Raw genomic sequence first — 16,988 nt, 5'->3', positions numbered from 1 at the left:
ATAAAAGTAAAGGAAATAAAACTGTTGCTCAATGGGTCCATCGCTGGAAAGTTCAAACCGGAGCGTGGCTTGAGACAAGGAGACCCCCTCTCTCCTTCTCTCTTCATCCTGGCGGCCGAAGCTTTATCCCGTCTACTAATTCAACAAGAGAGCAGGGGTCCATTAAAAGGGTTCCAATTGGGAAGAAATAATCTATCTATTAGTCACCTCATGTTCGCGGACAACATTATACTATCCGGCCAGGCCTCAATAAAGGAAGCTAAAATTATCTTGGAATGCCTAAATAAGTATTGCACGTGGTTAGGACAATCTATCAATTTCCAGAAATCATCGATTCTCTTCACCAGAGGCGTCACGAGAAGCAAATCGCATACCATATCCCAATTCCTGGGAATGAAGAAAATGGCTGACAATGCAGCCTACCTAGGCCTTCCTCTTTTCAGATCGACTGAACGCATTAAGGATAATAAGTAGGTGGTTGATAAAGTCCTCCATCGAGTGCAAGGGTGGAAAGCTAAGCTTCTCTCTAGTGCGGGAAAGATGTGCCTCATTAAATTTGTAGGATCGACGGTCTCTAACTACGTAGCCTCCTCTGATGTCATTCCAATAACCATTGCTAAGAAGGTGGACAAAGCCTTACGAGATTTTTGGTGGGGAGACTCGATCGGGAAAAGGAAAATGCATTCAATAGCTTGGGAGGTGCTCTGTCGACCCAAAGTTTGTGAAGGTTTGGGATTTCGTACAACTGAAGCCACCAACACAGCCTTCCTTATGAAGTGGGCTTGGAAAATTTTGGTAGATAATTCAAGTCTATGGAGTCGAGTGGTGGACGCAAAGTACTTAAAGAATCGTTGTTTTTTGGATATTGCCCCTAATAGCTCCGACTCCCTACTTTGGAAAGGTATCTTGAATGTTAGAAATCATATCTCAAAAGGTATTTGTAGGAAAATGGGGATGGGAAGGCCACTTCTATTTGGTTTCACCCTTGGGTTCCTAATGGCACTCTTCAACCTCAACCTCGGATGGATGCCTCGGTTAACATAAGTCTTGTGAGCAACTTCATTTCCAATAACCATTGGGATGAGGATATGGTTAGGCACTAGTTTAATCGTGAGGAAGCAAGAAGAATACTCAACATCACACTGCCTTTGGAACCGACCAAAAATTCATGGATTTAGACCCCTGAAGCTAATGGGGATTTTAGCATCAAGTCAGCCCACAAAGTAGTCAAAAACTTGGGAATGATGTCCTCCGCTAATTCCAAATGGCGAATAATTTGGGGGGCCAAAATCCACAATAGATTGAAGATGTTTTGGTGGAAGATACTAGCTAACTACCTACTCACACGTAGCAAGCTCAGTACGAGGTTCAAAGTGTACGATCCAAAATGTCCCTTCTGCAGCACTAATGTTGAGGACACGATCCATCTGTTCTGGTCTTGCCAATACGCGAGAGCAATATGGTTTGAAAGCTACTGACATATCAAAACAGATAACTACTCCCCGGCTAACTGGGACTCTTGGCTATCGTTTTTCAAGGATGACAACAAGAGACCAGTGGGATTAAGCTATAACATGTTTTTGGAAGGGGCAGTAATAATTTTTGAGCGCATTTGGAAGGAAAGGAATAGCATCACTCATGGTGTTCACCCCTCTCCAATCTCTGTCACGATAAATCTAATTGATAAAAGGATTAAGGAATCATTGAATATCACGAAATCTACTCTACTCCTCAGTCACAATGGCTTCCCCCCCTCCCCCCGGGATGGGTCAATTGTAGCACAGATGTGGCCATCGATGACAACACCTCCGCTGGTGCTGGGGTATTCTGGAATGAGGAAGGTAATATCATCGGCATGTTTACAATCAGGCTTAATTACTGTGACCCTTTGACAGGTGAAATTGCAGCTCTAATTTATGGGGCGGAAGTGGCTGCGAATCTCCACTTTAACAATGTAATTTTCCACAATGACTCTTCAAGTGCAATCACTGCCATCCTTTGTGCAGACAACAAAATTCAGATGCTACACCATAATGTTCAAGATGTTGTGCGCAAGTTCAAGAACTCCTCTAATGCTTTGAGTCTTTGGGAAGCTCTTTGGATTCCAAGGGGACTCAATGGTGTTGCCCACCGTGTGGCTAGATGGGCGATTAATTCCCAGCTGTTTGGGTGTGTTAATCTGTCCGATTTTGACGGTTCCCTGCTCATTGGTTGAGCGGATGGCTGTGTTTGGATTTCTGAATTCTGTTATTTCCTTCTTAGTTAGTTTGCTGTTCTTGTTTAGTTAGTTTTCCTTTTTTAGTTGTTGTTTGTCGGGTTCTGTCTGTATCTTTGACTGTGTTTTTTTGGGGGGCTTCCCTCCTTCCAGCCTCTTTCGGGTTGTTTTTGCGTGTGTTGTTTGTTTGGTCCTCTTTGAGGGGCCAGTAATCAAAAAAAAAATATAAGGTGAATAAATAGTATTACGCTCTTTTATATAATTATCACATTCACATCACCACCTAATATTATAGTATTATATAAGTAAAATATTATATGAGTCACCTAGTTAAAATGATGGTTTAGTATACTTTTATTTGTTTTGGTATTCAAGATAATATTTTAGTCTTTTTCTTTTAATAATTGTGTATATTATAATTATTTAGAATAATTTGTAAATTTTTAGAAAATTGTAAATAGTTTACAATTTTAAAATTAAAATTTAAATATTTTGTGTTTTTTCTTATACGTATAGTAAGTAACTATTTGAACTATATTCTTAATATTGTAAAAGTTTACAAATGATACTAAATAGTTATAATGTATGCTATATACAAAAAATTGTATTAAAAAAAAATTTTGAATGTAAAAATAGATAGAAAATCTATAACAAATCTAAGGGGTGTACTGTAGTGCATAAATTTCCTATAAATTATTGTTTTATTATACAATACTTTTTTAGTTGTGGTTATTCTCGTCTCATGGAGATCCACGCGTTTGTAAATCCAATCAATAAAGACTTCATGGCCTAAAAGCAAGTCTTTTAGTTTCTACATAAACATTATTATATGTAAAAGTTATTCCTATCTTAATTATTCAATTCGCATACGTCTCTTAAAGACTTAAATATATTATAGTGCTTACAAACAATTTTGGTTAGGAGTAGTGCTATTAGTTTAGATTTTTTTTTTTGTTTACTCAGCTTGGCTGTATTGGTTTGTCTTCGTTATCACATACCCTTGTATAATTATTTCTAAATTATGCCATCTACCTATTTGTAATTTTGTAAGATTGTACAACCCAGAAACCTCAAACGATGATGAGAAAAAAATTACCTTCCATTTCAAATCACATAGTTTTCCTATCCAACCCAGAAATTGGTAACTTAGTCCCAACAGTTCAATTTGCTCAACGCCTACTCCATCACCACCCTAGTTTTTCTGCAACAATTCTTCTCATCACCGTTCCTCAAAGACCAGTGGTCAATACCTTCATCCAATCACTCCCTACCATCGCTCCAAACATCCAATTAGTCCATCTTCCTCATGTGGACACACCCACACCTGACCAGATCGCCACCTTTACACTCGCCAGCATATCTCACCACCCTCATTTGGATGCACCCTCAACTGGCTCCACCTCTGAACTGGGCTACATATCCCTTCTCATAAAGAAGCAAATGCCCAACGTCAGACAAATCATGACAGACCTTAACTCCACTAAGTCTGGATCGAAATCAGGTCGAGTTGTGGCATTATTCGTTGACATGTTTTGCACACCCATGATTGACGTAGCTGACGAGCTTGGCATTCCTTGTTACCTATTCTTTGCATCACCAGCAACTTTTCTTGGCTTCATGCTTGAGCTTCCCACCCTTGATCCCTAACATATTTTTGAATCAGAAACTAAGCTGAAAGTGGGTAGTTTTGCCAAACCATTACCTTGTAAAGTGCTTCCATCGACGGTGTTAAAGCGAAGAGATGGGTACTCTTGGTACTTGTACCATGCTCGAAGGTACACAGAGACGAAAGGTATTATTATCAATACATTTCAAGACCTTGAGCCATATGCATTGGATTCAATAAGTAAGATGGATGGGGTGCCTAGGATTTTTCCAATTGGGCCCATAATTGACGATAATGGGCCCATCAAATGGCATCCAGAGAAGGCCAACTTTCAGAGCCTTATTAGTTGGCTTGACAATCAGCCTACATCTTCAGTAGTGTTCTTGTGCTTCGGTAGTATGAGAAGTCTCAATGAGGCTCAAGTGAGAGAGATAGCAATTGGGCTAGAACGGGCCGGATATCGATTCTTATGGTCTCTCCGTGAACCACCCAAGACTAAATTAGCAATCTCAAGTGACTATGTGGATCTTGTAAAAGTATTACCAAATGGATTCTTGAACAGAACAAATGGGATGGGCTTAGTTTGCGGATGGGTCCCACAAGTGAAGATCTTGGCCCACAAAGCAGTCGGAGGGTTTGTGTCACATTGTGGTTGGAATTCAATCTTGGAGAGCTTGTGGCATGGCGTACCGATTACGACATGGCCAATATTTGCGGAGCAACAAATGAATACTTTTGAGATAGTGGAAGAGTTGGGATTAGCTACAAAGATTAGATTGGATTATAGGGAACAAAGCAATTTAGTCACGGCAGATGAAGTGGTGAAAGGAATAAATGATTTGATGAGGGAAAATAATAAAGTGAGAGAAAATGTGAAAGTTATGAAGGAGAAGAGCAGAATGACTTTGATGCAAAATGGATCGTCCCAACAATTATTGAAGGCCTTGGTTGAGGAATTGATTGCTAGTAGTTAATAATATAGTAGTTAATAATATATTCTCTTTGCTTGAATTTTTTAATATGATGCTTGAAGTGGTGACAAATTTTTACACATAATTTGTCTAATGATATGGAAAACTTAAACATCTAAATAAATTGTGTGTTTGAAATACATAATACATTATTTTATCTGTATTTTATAATTGTGTATAACAAATATTTTTCACATCATTAGAATTAAAATATTCGTAAATATACAAAATGTATGAGCTTATAAGCCAAAACCATTGACATCCATGATAAAATGAGAAACAATTTTAACTAAAACAATCTTTTATCTTACATAGAATTTACTCAATATGATATTTCAAAACATTGTTTGAAAATATGGTAATTTTTAGTTTGTCCTTTTTATTGGCTTTAGTATTTTTTAATTTATTGTTATTTTTATGGTGTTCATTATTCTATATTTTTGTATACAAATACAAACCACTTTTATCGTCTTCTTTAATTGAGTACACTTATCGTAAACATTTTATTTAATTGATGCAGCCTATCTCTTCTATTGTTGGGGTATCAATCAAAGTCCCACATCATAAGAATAAGCAAGAGTTGTCTTAAATATGTGTTCTACCTACTCCATTAGTATGAGACTTTTTGGGAAGGTGCCCAAAAATAAAACTGTGAGGGTTTAGGCCCAAAGCGAATCATATCATACTAATGTGGGAGTTAAGGTGCATGGCGACCCAACATGGTGGAAGAATAGGCCCAACAAGTGGTATTAAGAACCAAGATTCAGATCAATAAAAAATTTCAAAGATGATGTCTTCCACAAAATTTGAAATCGATCTTTTGGATGGGAAGAAAATTTCATTTTATGACAAAGTACAGAAAAAAAATGTGTTGGTACAACATGACTCCTAAAGGCACTGCAAGGAAAGAAACTTCAGAGTATGACTAATGAAGGTTGGGAGGAGTTTCAGTCGAAAGCAGTAAGTACTATGCGTTTAAGTTTGACATGAATTAAGGTATTGTATATTGAATGAAACATGTTCGCTTGAGCTATGAAAAAAATTAGAAAAATTTTATATGTACTTCTATGCCTTTTCATAACTCATTTAGATATTCAAGTGTACCCCGAGCTAGGTGTAGTGCCTTCTCCCTGCACCTCCATGCCTTTTCATAACTCATTTGGATTCCGTAATCCCTGTGCATACTTTTCCTTATATCAGAGGCCAAATGATCCGAGCCGTCAGTTGCGAACCTATCCTTAATTAGATGGGCAACTATCAGAGGTGATCAAGGGAACATGTATGCACATTATAAAATGTACTCGAAAATCAAGGGACCATGTATGTACATTATGAAATGTACTCACCTCAAACATGTTAGAAAGTACGTTCTTCTTCGCTCTTAATTTCCACCCACAATCTGTATCCTTACATGTGGCGTACCAAATAGCAATAGCGGACTTCCTGACGGAGTAGTCAAACTATTTCTTCATTGCATACAAGCCAACAACTATCTTTAAATGCTCTTTGTCTCTAAAAAAATTTCCTACATGTAACTCCCTGCCTGGTGTGCCACCCATAGATATATAATGACTATGATCCTCGATGTCTTCTCTTGTATACATTTTCTCCTTCAATTTACCGTAACTTGTCGAAGAAAAAAATGGATCGCTAAATCCAGTCACATTGGTCCCTCTAGCATCACTAGGACCACAAGCATCATTGGTCTCTCTAGCATTATTAGGACATGTACTGTCAGTGGTTCCTCTAGCATTATTGGTTTCTTTTGGACGACTACTACTAGTACCAGGTGTTTGGTAATTTCTTCTACAGGGCATTCTTTTCCGTGTCGGTGGCCTGGATGGTATTTGGTACGATAGTGGAGTCAAGTTGAAAGCTACAACATCAGGGACCCCTGTACCTTGGTCGTCTCTTACGTCATCATTGCCCTCAACATAACATTCAAGGTCTGGACCATCAAAAAAACCATCAATGAAGGGCATTTGTGCTACAATATCAGCACTCGGCATCATAGTGTTTAATTTAGGTAATACATCGGCAACCAACACCTCTGGATTTGTTTCTGGAAAAAAACTCTCAACCTCGCTACGATTGTCCTTAACAGAACTTGGTGTGAGACTAGGATCAACACAAACATTCTTCTTTAACAAAGTCACAACCAAGGGAGTAAATTCATCTGGCTTCTTCGCAAGTGTAGGCAAAAAGTACCTTGCACGTTTATCATTTTTAATAACTTCAGGGCAATACATTAAGCCTTTCATGTACTTGTAATTTACTTCTAATTTTAAGTCATATTCCACTTTGTCAACATCCAGTTCTTCATACAAAAGATCAACTAAACCTGAGTAGCTCTTACGTTCGGATCAATGTCAAATGTCAAATTTTTGGCCCGGTTATAAACCCAATCTCCACCCTCAAGCTCCCAAACACCATTATACATAACAAATGCATTAACAGTTGAACCTCTCACATACATTAAAAAAAATACAATTACAATATAAAACAAAAATCTCATAGAAAAATATTGCAAATTCTAGAAAATGCAATAAATCTAGCCCAAATCAGATCACCATCGGGCCCAATCGGGCCTATATCGGAGCCATAAACATTAATGGCTTTAAAACCCATATTTCAACAATAATCGTACCACCATTGGGCCCAATCGGGCCTATATCGGACCCATCAAAATTAATGGCATCAAAATCCATATTTCAACAATAATCGGACTCCCATCGAGCCCAATCGGACCTATATCGGACCAATCAAAATTAATGGTATCAAAATCCATATTTCAACAATAATCGGACCACCCATCGGGCCTAATCGGACCTATATCGGACCCCATTAAAATTAATGTCCCAAAACCCATGTTGGAACAAAAATCGGACCCTCAATCGGGCCCCATCGAAACTAATTAAAAGTGGCCATTTTTTTGGACCCATCGGGGCCCCATCAGGCCCCTATCGGGCTGTCATCCCTGTCACCTAGCCCATATGTGCATCGGACCCCATCGGACCAAGCAAAAAAAATGCAGAAACTAGGAAAAATGCAGTATTCACAGACAACAAGCATTTCAACACACAAAACAGCAAAATAACACCAACAACCCACAGATCAAGCACCAAAACAACATTCTAAACTAAATATAACAACAACAGAGAAGATAAAAAAAATTAATTGTCAATTGATGCGTCATATATGGGGAGCTTGTAGTGTTGGAGCTTGTAGTTGTAGTGTTGTAGTGTAGTGTAGCAGCTTATACTGTTGAAAATGAGTGAAGAGAAGAAAAAAAAAATTATGGTGGTGGAGTAGAGCTCGACTGAAAGCTCTAGGAAGAAGGAAGAAGAAATGGGAAGAGAGGAGAGAGAGGGATGTGATGTAATTGGGGAGGGTAAAATTGGGTTTTAGTAACAATTATCCCATTTTACAAATTTTTTAAAGTTTTAAATTAGTTGACCAATTTTAGTTCATATTATGCATAAAATTTCAAATTTCCCTAATAGTTAAGCGCTTGAGATTTTACACAAAATGGGAATTTCACAAGGATTTAAAATCTAACGATCAAACATCAGATTCTAAAGGTATCTTTTGCAACTGGTAAAAAGATTAGAATCACACCAAATTTGTATAAAAAGTTATAGTTCATAAATTAGCAAAAACACTCTGTTAATGTTGCATGTTCCAAAAATACCTTTGAAAAACCAATCCTCATCTCTGAGAATGGATTTGCCAAGTCCTCACAATATCGAAAATTACTCATGTTTTCATCTTCTTTTGTCACTACCATTGTTAATTCAAGTAAATTTAATGTCCATATTCATTCCTCATCCTCCAAATGGTCATTAATTCCGATATAATTCTAGTCTCTTTCTTGCTTTTCAATATCATACTTTTACTTCTACAATTACTTTAGCTAATTGTTTACCATCTTCTGTTCATGAATCTAGCAATATCATAACCCTATGATTTTTTGTCATTTGTCTTATTTACATAACTTATCCTTCAATTAACTTTATGTTTAGTTAACACACTTGTAATTAAATGTTGTATTTCATTTTAGTCTGGTCATTGTTTATTTTAGGATCTTATGACAAAAAAGATTATTGGTAAGAGATATGAGTCTAGAAACCTCTACATTCTTGATACACCGCTCCCAATTTCCATTGCTTGTTCGAGTGTCACTTTTCTTTTTAAGGTTCATTGTCGATTGGACCATCCATCTCTTTATTTGCTCAAGAAGCTTTGACTATAATATAGTAACATGTCTTCGTTAGATTGTGAAAAAAAGTATGAAGTGATATTACATAAATCTCATCTCCTTACGTTACATTCATACTCAGCTTCACAAAAAAGATTTGGGAGTGCTAAAGTATTTTTGGGAGTTGAGGTTACAAAAAAAAAAAAAAATTATCTTCCTATCTCAAAGAAAATATGTTCTTGATTTATTAACTAGGACAAAAATTGGGGCAAACTCTTGTAATACTTCAATGACTCCTAGTAAACACCTTACAAGAGATGGAGAATTATTTGAAGATCCTAAGAGATACCGAAGGTTGGTTGGGCAGATGAATTATCTTACAGTGATATTCAATTAGTGTGCTAAGTCAGTTTATATCATTATTAGGTAGCCTTAGGAAATTTTTTATGTTACTTAAAAGGAGCACCTAAACATTGAATTATGTATGCAAACAATGAATACTGTTATATTGAGTATTTTTCAGATGCAAATTGGGTAGGGTCAAAAAATGATAGAAGATCCACTCCAAATTATTGTACATTTTTTTTTTTTGTTAAGTACAAATTATTGTACATTTGTTGGAGGGAATTTGGTCTAATGGAAAAGTAAGAAGCAGAGTGTTGTGTCACAATTCAATGCATAGTCCAACTTGTGTGAGATAATGTGGATGTATCAGCCCTTGACTAAATTGGGACTCGAGATTTTAATACCCAGCAAAATTGTGGCATGACAACTAAGTTGTTCTTCACATTGCATCTAAACTATGTTTCATGAAAGAACTATGCACATTGAAATTGATTGTGATTTTATTCAACAAAAAATTTAATAAGACTTGATCTCTACATAACAAAGACTAGAGCACTGAGGGGATATCTTCACACATCTTTTAAATGGGGTTTAAGTGAACTATTTTTGTACCAAATTTTTTTTAAAAAAAAAAAAATTGTAACAAATTGGACATGATTAATATTTATGCTCTAAATTATATATAGTTGTAAATTAGCATTACTCTGATTTCCTAATTTGGTATAGTTTCCTAAGATTGATAAAATGAGATTGATCTCATTGCAATGGCAGCATCTATAATATTGTTCTAATATCAATAGAAGATGATTAAACACAATACCAGTCAAAAAAACTGATGCTGCGCAAAAGCATTTACATGCCCAAAGTTTGAGTGTAATTGAACTAGAACAGTTTCTCAGGTGACTTCAGTGTAACCTGGTCTGTCTGTCTTCATCTGAAAAAATTACCTAGTATGCATATAACAAAGGTGAGAATGTGTTTTCTTCATACTAGTGGAGCCTACAAACCAGTTACCTAGTATCAATCTGACATTACTTGTTAGACATGAGGAAGATTCTAATTTGAAAGCCTATCCTTCATTGGGAGGACGGATGTTATAAAGACGTGCCAAGCGCTTAGCAGTTCCATCAGACATGATACCATCCATCAACTCGTGCTTCTTATAATGTGCTTTGAGTTCTTCTTGCTGCTTCTTTGCAAGCTTCTCCTCTTCTTGTAGTTGTTTCTACAGCAGGAAAAAAAAACAATAAACTATGTGAAAGAAATAGTAATAATTTCAAAGGCAAGCCTCAGTTAAATAACAACTTAAATTACTGCTAATCAATTGAGTTATTCCCTTTCAGAAAAAAAAAAAAAAATCAATTGAGTTATAATAAGCTCATATTTTGTGTTTCACCCCAGACATTTCCTCTTCGGCTGGCAGTAGTAAAAAAAGGTAAAGTGGTGTAAAGGTGTGCCGTTTTCACTCTGTTTAGGCTCAAGATAAGTTGCCTTTATAGAACAATGTACAACTTATGCATTTGCTTCTTTCAAAGCAACAACCATGTAATCAGATTGGAAAGCTGTAGAACAGTCTTTACAATATTTATTTTATTCTATACTCTTTTGCTCTTACTAAATTACAATTTCTAAATCCTAGTGTAATAAAGGAAAAAAAAACAAATTAAATTCAAAGAATATATGAGTTGCTGGTAGGAAATAAAGTTGTATTGTATCCTAGAAGAGAACATTACCTTAAGCAAGAAGTCAGCTTCTTTGGAATGAATTTGAGAAAGATGCTTGAGTTTCTTTGCTATCTCGAAATCAGGATCGTCATTATCAAGCCAACGACAATGTATTTTTCTATCAGGTTTCCTGGGACGATCATCAAACATATTCTCCACAGCAGCAGATGCCCTCACAGGTCTAGGCATCCCAGATATCATGAAAGGGAACTCTGTTATCACAGAGATAACAGCATCAGCTTGTTTTTTGCTCTCCATTTCCACTAACGCACACTTTGGGATATTCCCAGGCACAATGTAGTTCGGAATGAACTGTACACTATTTACATTACCGAACTGATCCAGAGCATTTTTCATCACAGGTTCAGTAACCTGTGGTGAGAGGTTGTCAATATAAACTGTCCGTTTAACTTTCTCCTGAAATGCAGCGTACTCTTCAGAGGTGCCCATATTTGGAATACCAAAACCAAAATCAACAAATGAAATTATAAAGCAGCTGCCTCTTCCTTGTTTGGAAATCACGTAAAAATTCTGCCCAAAATCAACAAATCGAACTATAAGGACTGGTTAAAATCATATTACAAGATCACAATGCAAATTGCAAACTACATCCGTAATAAGTAGTGAATACACTATCGAAACACTAAGTGGAGGTTTGCATTTGATAGTCTAACAATAATTACATATGTTCATGTTTATACCATTAACATTTTTGTAAACACAATCTTCAAAAAGACTCCCATGACAAACGTAAAAGAGAAAAAGAAAAGCCACAAACAATTTACAATTTATCACTCTACTAAACGGTCAAGAATTTTCTTAAATTGAACTTTAATTTTCGATATCATCTTCTAAATAAAACAACAAAACCCTCATCAAAAACCTTCTGACTTAACGCATTTGAAACAAAAGCCATTAATGCAAAGAAAAGAAATCTTAGAATTCCAACTGAGACAGCAATACCTCCTATATATAAATCCCAGCGGGGCCGGCCTTAACGAGTTGACACAGAGGTTCTTGCGGGAAGGGCACCGCGATACTTGAGCGTCCGTGAGAAAACCGTCCGTGAGAAATGAGCAGACTACCGTCACCGTCAATAATGGATGTCGGAGAGGGAGAGTGGGTGGCGTTGAGAGAAAGGGTAGGTGGGCGCGTTGTAGGGAAAAGAGAAGGAGAAAGAATGTGATCAAACCGTTTGGGCTTTTGCCTTTTGTAAGGTCTGTTGATAATTGCCTTTTTCTGTCAATTCCCAAAAATGAAAGGAGTATTTACAAATACATATACTATTAAGGACTAAAAACAATATTATCAATACTAAGGGACCAATTTGCTATTTACATAAATATGGTGCTAGAACTCTCGAAAAATAAGACGAGTCCCGCCAGAACCTTCTGGATTCCTAATATCCGCAAATACATGTAGATAATTTCCTTTATAAGCAAACCAGGGAAAGAAGTTAATTATATTAGTACAAACTACTTCAATGGCCTATAATGTTTTTAGTCACCCTTTCTTTCGATTTTGCAACCCTCCGATCTTCGAAGACTGGTCGGGATCAACGGGTCTTATGGACTGGCTTGAATCCCATTCTGCACACATCTTCAAATTCAACGTTCCAGGTTATAACATCTCTTCTCTTCTGTTTAATTTAGTTACAGGAGGTGATTGTTTTGATTCTACATGTGGAGATTTTATTAACGATGTTGAAACAGGTTTGGCCAAAGAAGATATAAAAGTTGAGATAGAAGATGGAAACATTTTGCACATAAGAGGAGAAGGAGTAAAAGAGGAATCAAACTCAAAGGACAGCGTTTTGCATGTAGCAGAGAGAGGGACAGGAAAACGAGCGTTTTCTCGAAAAGTTGAATTGCCAGAAAATGTGAAATTTGATCAGATTAAAGCTCAAGTGGAAAATGGTCTTCTCACCATAATTGTTCCCAAGGATACAACTCCAAAGCCTTCTAAAGTGAGAAGCATCAACATTACTAGCAAGCTCTGAGTAGATATTCGTCGTTTCTCTAGTACGGATATCTTCTTGTAATATTACAAGTGTCCTATAATAATAATAATTTATTAAATAATAATAAGGGTACTATTTAATGGTTTTTATTGTAATGATATCGTTACATTTTTCTTTTACTAATAATAAGTAAACATTTTTTTTTTAAGAATTAATTAATTATAATTAACTATTTTTTTAAAATAATTTATTAAATCTTTAACAAAATTTCTTTTAGCAATTAATATTTATAAATAATTTTTTTTATTTATATTTAAATTCTTACTCTAATTATTTTAACAATTAAATCATTTAATTATAATATTTACAATAAAATTTATTTTTTTTATAAAAATTAAATTTTATTCTACACAAATTAAAATTCTCTTTATATAATAAATTTTTAAATAATTAATTATTTTTAAATAATATTTAATTATTTTGTTACAATTAGATGAACTAAGTATGAGACCTCAAGTTAGTCAATCGATAACAAGTGTAGCAATTTTTTTTTCTAAAAAATTTTTCAACTTATTTCACTTTTTACTTTTTAAATATTTAAATAAAAAAATTAAATATTTAAGTGTAACAATTTAAAATAAAGATTACAAGTATAATAAAATTTAAATTATGAAATTACATGTGTATAATTTTAAATTATAAAAAGTTTTGTTATAAAATTTTAAATGATTTAAGTACAAAAAAATAAATTACTTAAAGATCCTTATATAGTAATAAACTACAAAAAATTAATTAATAATTATAGTTAATTTAATTTTAAAATATAATTAATCTTAGTCAAAGTTTTATAAGAAAATAAATTATTAGGTTACTTTCAGGTTACAAGTTATTTATTATTTATTTTTATTTTATTTCCAAATTAATCACAACCATTTAATAGTAATCTAATAGCTTAAAAAAATGTAACCATGATGGTTACAATAAAAATATAACCATTGAAACCTCTTCCATAATAGTAGGAATTTTCTACTATAAGGTGTTGAAAAAGACATTATGGGGGTGTTTGTAAGCTAATTGTTGTGTTAAAAATCACTCTTTTTAAATAAAAATCATCACTTTATTAATGAACTAGAATTAACGTGCTTTCTGGGTGTTGCTAAATTTTTGTAATTCTTTAAAATTTGATTTTTTTTTTACTAATTGTGATATAATCAAAAATAATACATTTTTATATGTATTTTTTAAACAAAGTAACATTTTTTAAGTTATTGGATACATAATTTAGTATTTTCAAAATACCAAATTATAAGTTTATAAGTTTAATAAACTGAGCTTGTAATTGATGGTGTAGTTTTTTCACTTAAGAGATTATTTTTTAAAAAAAAAATGGATAAAGTAATTGAGAAACTACTAAAAAAAATTAAGAAGTTTTATTATATATAAATAGTTGAATAATTTATTTAATTTTTATATAAAAATATAATTTGATAAAAAGAAATTAACAATATAAAGGAATTTTAATGAAAGATTAGAAGTATAAAATAATAAAACCAAAAAAATATAAAATACAAATAGAAAAATGCTTCTTGAACTATTAAGATTGTTGGATTTATAGATTTTTTTTCAATTTTAGTAAAAAAGTCTAACATGGATGAAAGTTCATGGGCCATGATTTAGTACATGTCAAAGTTCGAAGGGCATGATTTGGTAGATATCAAAGTCTGGGGAGCATGGTTTAGTATATAAACAATCACTGAAATAGTAAAATTGAATGAAATTAGACAAAAGTCCTTAAATCCAACAATCTCAATAGTTCAGGAGACATTTTTAACGACCTTAAAAGTTCAAGGGGCATGATTTTGTACATGTCAAAGTTCAAAAGGTAAAAATCCTAATTAGCCTAAAAAAAATATAGATATTATTGCTACCTGATCTCTTTTTATTAAAACAAAAATAGACTACACTTTGAGTATTTGTGTAAGAAAATTATAATTAAAATTTAGGGTAAATTACGGTATAAATACTTAATGTTTCAGATTTTATACACTTAAATATCTAATGTTTATATTTGGAGGCAAAAATACCTAATGTTACAATTCTCTTATACTATTACTACCACTTCCGTTAACTCATAAATATGGACACGTGGAGGGCCCAAATGCATTACATTTATTTATTTTATTTTAAAATTTAATAATCTTAATATCAAAAACTAAATACTACTTGTTTTTTTTTAAATACTATCATTTTGATATTATATTTTGTACTCAACAAATATTCAGTCATAACCGAGGCTAAACAAACAAGTAATCAAAATCTCGATCATAATCGAGGCTTACCATACTCATGTTATTCACTTAATCCTAAGTGAAGTATAATATTTTTTCTTACCTCAGCCCAGAACTCAAGTGTGCAGGCCAACCTGAGAGGAAAATAAGCTGGGCAATCCCAGTCCTATGTCACAACAACCAAAACTTAATAAAAACCTTTATTAAATTCTCGAAACAAACCCTAACTCTCAAAACTGGAAAACCCTATTCTCCTTGGATCAAACTAACTTAAATATCTCTAAAATACTCTGAATTACACTCTAGAAAATACCCCGAGCCACAATCGAACTTGAGAAGAAAACCCGAAATTCCCCCTGCTAGCAAAACCGGTCGACCGGTTTTACAAATCTCCCCAAAACCACTCAAATCTCCTCCAAACCTGCTCAAACTTCCCAGAATAGTACAATAGCATAAATATAACATATCTAAGCATTCCAAACTCAGAATTATACTAATAACACAAATCTACAATTGTTAAGTGATATTGGATTATTGAACTCAACCTAACCAACCCTTAGCTTAACAGCCCCAAAATCTCAAAATTAAAGCTCATACAACCCTAAACAAACATCTAACAGCAAGCCCTCACAAACACACACATACACAGAACATAATTCATCAAAACTTACTTTAAACTTAACTTTAAAACCCTAAAACCCTCAAGAACAACAAGAAAGCTTACCTCAAACTTTGGATGGTATCTAGAGTTGAAGAATTAACAAAGAAATGAAGAAAATAGGCTGAGCTCCTTAGGGTTTTCTCCTGGTTTCCTTTGAGCCGAAAGAGAGGAGAGAGAGAGTTAAGAAATTGCTTTTGTTTTTCTTTTTGTTTTCCTACTTAATTAACTAACTATATAATAAATAAATTAAATTTCAGCCTAAACATAAGGCCACCAAAGACAAAACCCAATCCCACCAAATTACCAATTTGCCCCCCCTCAAGCACTAAAATTCAAATTAAACCCTAGGGATATTTTGGTCATTTTAACTAATCCCGCCAAACTGACAACTTAAAGTTCTAAACTAGTGCGGAATATTTCTAAATCAATCCATCCTATATTGTCGTGATATTTCTAACCACTCCGTGGAGCTTTCCACAATTGATGGGCCCGAAAACATTTTAATTCAAAAGTTGTATCCACGATACCCACATATTTCAAAATAATTTCCGTAATTAATAAATTACGCTTCATTTAATCATTTAATAAATTTACCTTAATTACTCTAACTAAGATCATAATCTTACTCAAATACCAAAATAATAACATATTTAATAAAATATGTCTAATTAAATACTATTTTAATTTTCGGGATATTACAATAAATGTTAGAGATTTTCACATATACCTCACGTACCGCCAACCAAACTTAGAATGATGACCTCGCCCTACCCATTTGCTACATGGGGGATCGACCTAATTGGGGCATTATCCACTGGGCGAGGAGGAGCTAAGTATGTGGTGGTAGCAGTCGACTTCTTCACTAAATGGACGGAGGCCGAGCCCCTCGTATCCATAACCTACAAGAAAGTCCTTGACTTCGTCGTCAAGAACACTATCTGTAGGTTTGGAATTCCCATAAAGATAGTATCCGATAATGGAACCCAATTTGATGGCGACTTGTTCACTGAATTCTGCGAT

The 16,988-nt window shown here is 34.3% G+C and overlaps 3 protein-coding genes across 4 annotated transcripts; 2 read left to right on the top strand and 1 right to left on the bottom strand.

The window, feature by feature from the left end:
• Positions 1–3,259: 3,259 nt before the first annotated feature.
• Positions 3,260–5,311, top strand: LOC115722071 (UDP-glycosyltransferase 43). Its single transcript, XM_030651187.2, is given in 1 exon segment — positions 3,260–5,311. A coding segment is annotated over 1 exon segment (1,503 nt). The 5' UTR covers positions 3,260–3,292; the 3' UTR covers positions 4,796–5,311.
• Positions 5,312–10,091: 4,780 nt separating this feature from the next.
• Positions 10,092–12,163, bottom strand: LOC115723041 (ASI1-immunoprecipitated protein 1). Its single transcript, XM_030652442.2, has 3 exons — positions 12,023–12,163; positions 11,069–11,590; positions 10,092–10,560 (listed from the first exon to the last, which is right to left on the bottom strand). The coding sequence occupies exons 2-3, from the start codon at positions 11,507–11,509 to the stop codon at positions 10,405–10,407; spliced, it is 597 nt and encodes a 198-aa protein (XP_030508302.1). The 5' UTR covers positions 11,510–11,590; positions 12,023–12,163; the 3' UTR covers positions 10,092–10,404.
• Positions 12,164–12,542: 379 nt separating this feature from the next.
• LOC115723043 (15.7 kDa heat shock protein, peroxisomal) lies at positions 12,543–14,143 on the top strand. Of its 2 annotated transcripts, XR_009684290.1 has the most exons (3): positions 12,543–12,678; positions 12,772–13,148; positions 14,036–14,143. XR_009684290.1 is itself a non-coding variant. In XM_030652444.2 (2 exons), exons 1-2 carry the CDS (start codon positions 12,543–12,545, stop codon positions 13,056–13,058), a joined length of 423 nt encoding a protein of 140 aa, XP_030508304.2. In that variant the 3' UTR covers positions 13,059–13,174. The 2 variants fall into 2 exon arrangements, 1 of the variants encoding a protein (XP_030508304.2); XM_030652444.2 differs by lacking the exon at positions 14,036–14,143 and having other exon boundaries at positions 12,772–13,174.
• The last annotated feature ends 2,845 nt before the right edge of the window (positions 14,144–16,988 follow it).

Source organism: Cannabis sativa, chromosome 9 (assembly GCF_029168945.1).
Source record: "Cannabis sativa cultivar Pink pepper isolate KNU-18-1 chromosome 9, ASM2916894v1, whole genome shotgun sequence".
Taxonomy (NCBI): domain Eukaryota; kingdom Viridiplantae; phylum Streptophyta; class Magnoliopsida; order Rosales; family Cannabaceae; genus Cannabis; species Cannabis sativa.
Note: the sequence above shows the minus strand (reverse complement) of the source record. Positions and strands in the feature narration are given on the sequence as shown.

Coding starts and splice junctions, on each gene's coding strand:
- LOC115723041 (XM_030652442.2), bottom strand. CDS start 11,509: ATGGGCACCTCTGAAGAGTACGCTGCATTTCAGGAGAAAGTTAAACGG. Junction 10,561..11,068: donor AAGCTGACTTCTTGCTTAAG/GTAATGTTCTCT, acceptor TTCCTGCTGTAG/AAACAACTACAAGAAGAGGA.
- LOC115723043 (XM_030652444.2), top strand. CDS start 12,543: ATGGCCTATAATGTTTTTAGTCACCCTTTCTTTCGATTTTGCAACCCT. Junction 12,679..12,771: donor CTTCAAATTCAACGTTCCAG/GTTATAACATCT, acceptor ATGTTGAAACAG/GTTTGGCCAAAGAAGATATA.